A 1,785-nucleotide genomic window follows, 5' to 3' on the forward strand; every position below is an offset into this window, starting at 1 on the left:
AATATTACTTTTTATACTAAAAGTATAACTTTTTATTGTGAATATTAAGAGTATAACTTTTTATTGTAAATATCGGTAGAATTGACACTTCTCACATATAAAAATTCGTGAGACAATCTCAAGAGACTTACCCAAAAATTAGAGACAGAAAATTTATCTATCCCTTAATTTTTGAAAAAAGGAAAAGAAAGAGAATGAAACACAAACAATTCTTTTTCTCCCATAACCATTAAAGCTTATAACTGAAAATGAAGAATCACATCGAACTTTCCTCTAGCATAATGAAGATACGAAGTTTTTTACAAATACTTAAAACCATAGTATTTCGTGTTATTTTATAAAAATATAAATTTTATAGTATTTAATCTACAAATTATATGTTTGAGATTCGATTTTTTATAATAATTATTCGATCTTTTTCTTTGTTCTGATGTTTCCAAATGTTGTTGCACAAGGTAAGCATCATGTTTGAATTCCCAACATATTAGTGCTCTTTCAATTTTCCAAACGAATGAAAATTCAAGAAAAAAAATAAAGTATAATTATATCAACAAATATTCTTTGCCTAAACATTTTAAGACTTAAGAAGCCGAGTCTATTGGGCCGGCATCTTTCCGGGTCTCCACAAAAAGTCACCCGACCCTAAGCCGATATCCGAATAGTCAAACAACCCGTCAATCGCTACATATTCACTGTCGACGCCGTTTAAGTTCTCCGTCCGTACGAACCCATATCCGTCCGAATCATAACCCGGAATTTCCGGTTCAAATCCCCAGAAATCGTCTCCCAGCTCAGATTTCTGCGCTGCATCCGGAGACGATTCCGTGGGAGGCAGTCCTAGATCATAATCAGAAGCCTCCAACAAGTAACCCAGCTCCGGTCGAGAATCTTCGGTACCGGAAACAAGATCCACGACCTCCACCGCATCTCCGGCGTCGGAAGTAATCTCCTTCTCGAAGCTCTTCATGAAAGAGTCCAGATCTTCCGTCGCCGTACAAAACTCAGCGTCATCATCGTCATCGTCCAAACTGTCCAGAAGATTCTCCCTCAACCTCTTCACCTCCGGCGAGTCTACATCCGATCTGGGATCCACAGTCTCATCCCGCAACCGCTTCTTACCCTTCAAATCCTCCATCAAAAAGGTAATAAATGCTTTTTAAACAACAAGAAATTCCAACATATCGAGAAAAATTTCTAGAGAGATGATTGGTGTGCTCGAAGGTGTAGAAATGAGGAGAAATTTATAGGGGAAAAAATATACGAGACTAATGACGGTGACGTGGGAATACATTTCAAATATTCAATCCTTTTTTTTCCTTTCTTTTTTATATAATAATTATGTAATAAAGTGAGATTGAATATATAAATTTAGTAATTATATTTTTTTAGATTAAATTAAAGCTAACAAATATTTAAAATAAAGTTTTCCAAATTCGATCCCAAATCGTGGGCTGAAAAAAGATGCTTCAACCGCCCATTTTTTCCATGGTAGAATCTAGTATTCCATATTTATTTCCGAAATATAAAATAAACAGATAAATAGAATTAAAAAAATAAAAAAATGATGTTGACACATTTGAGTAGATGGGACCAAAATCACGGATGTCGCGGGCAAATGTAGACTAGGCTGCTTTTTCATTGACGTGTTTGCTCATCCACTATGTCCTATGTCAGTGTGTGTGTTTCATATTTTTATTTTTCCTTGGTTAAATTGGATTTTAATTTTAAGTTGGAGTCCGGCAAACGGTGTAGGGCCCCACAAGGGATCGTATTTTTTCCCTCCTT

At 35.4% G+C, this 1,785-nt stretch overlaps 1 protein-coding gene across 1 annotated transcript; it reads right to left on the bottom strand.

The window, feature by feature from the left end:
- Positions 1 to 595: 595 nt before the first annotated feature.
- On the bottom strand, positions 596 to 1,135 carry LOC140981700 (uncharacterized). The gene has a single exon (XM_073448115.1). The coding sequence runs from the start codon at positions 1,133 to 1,135 to the stop codon at positions 596 to 598; it is 540 nt and encodes a 179-aa protein (XP_073304216.1).
- Between the last annotated feature and the right edge of the window lie 650 nt (positions 1,136 to 1,785).

The sequence above is a fragment of the Primulina huaijiensis genome, chromosome 7, assembly GCF_012295235.1.
Source record: "Primulina huaijiensis isolate GDHJ02 chromosome 7, ASM1229523v2, whole genome shotgun sequence".
Taxonomy (NCBI): Eukaryota; Viridiplantae; Streptophyta; class Magnoliopsida; order Lamiales; family Gesneriaceae; genus Primulina; species Primulina huaijiensis.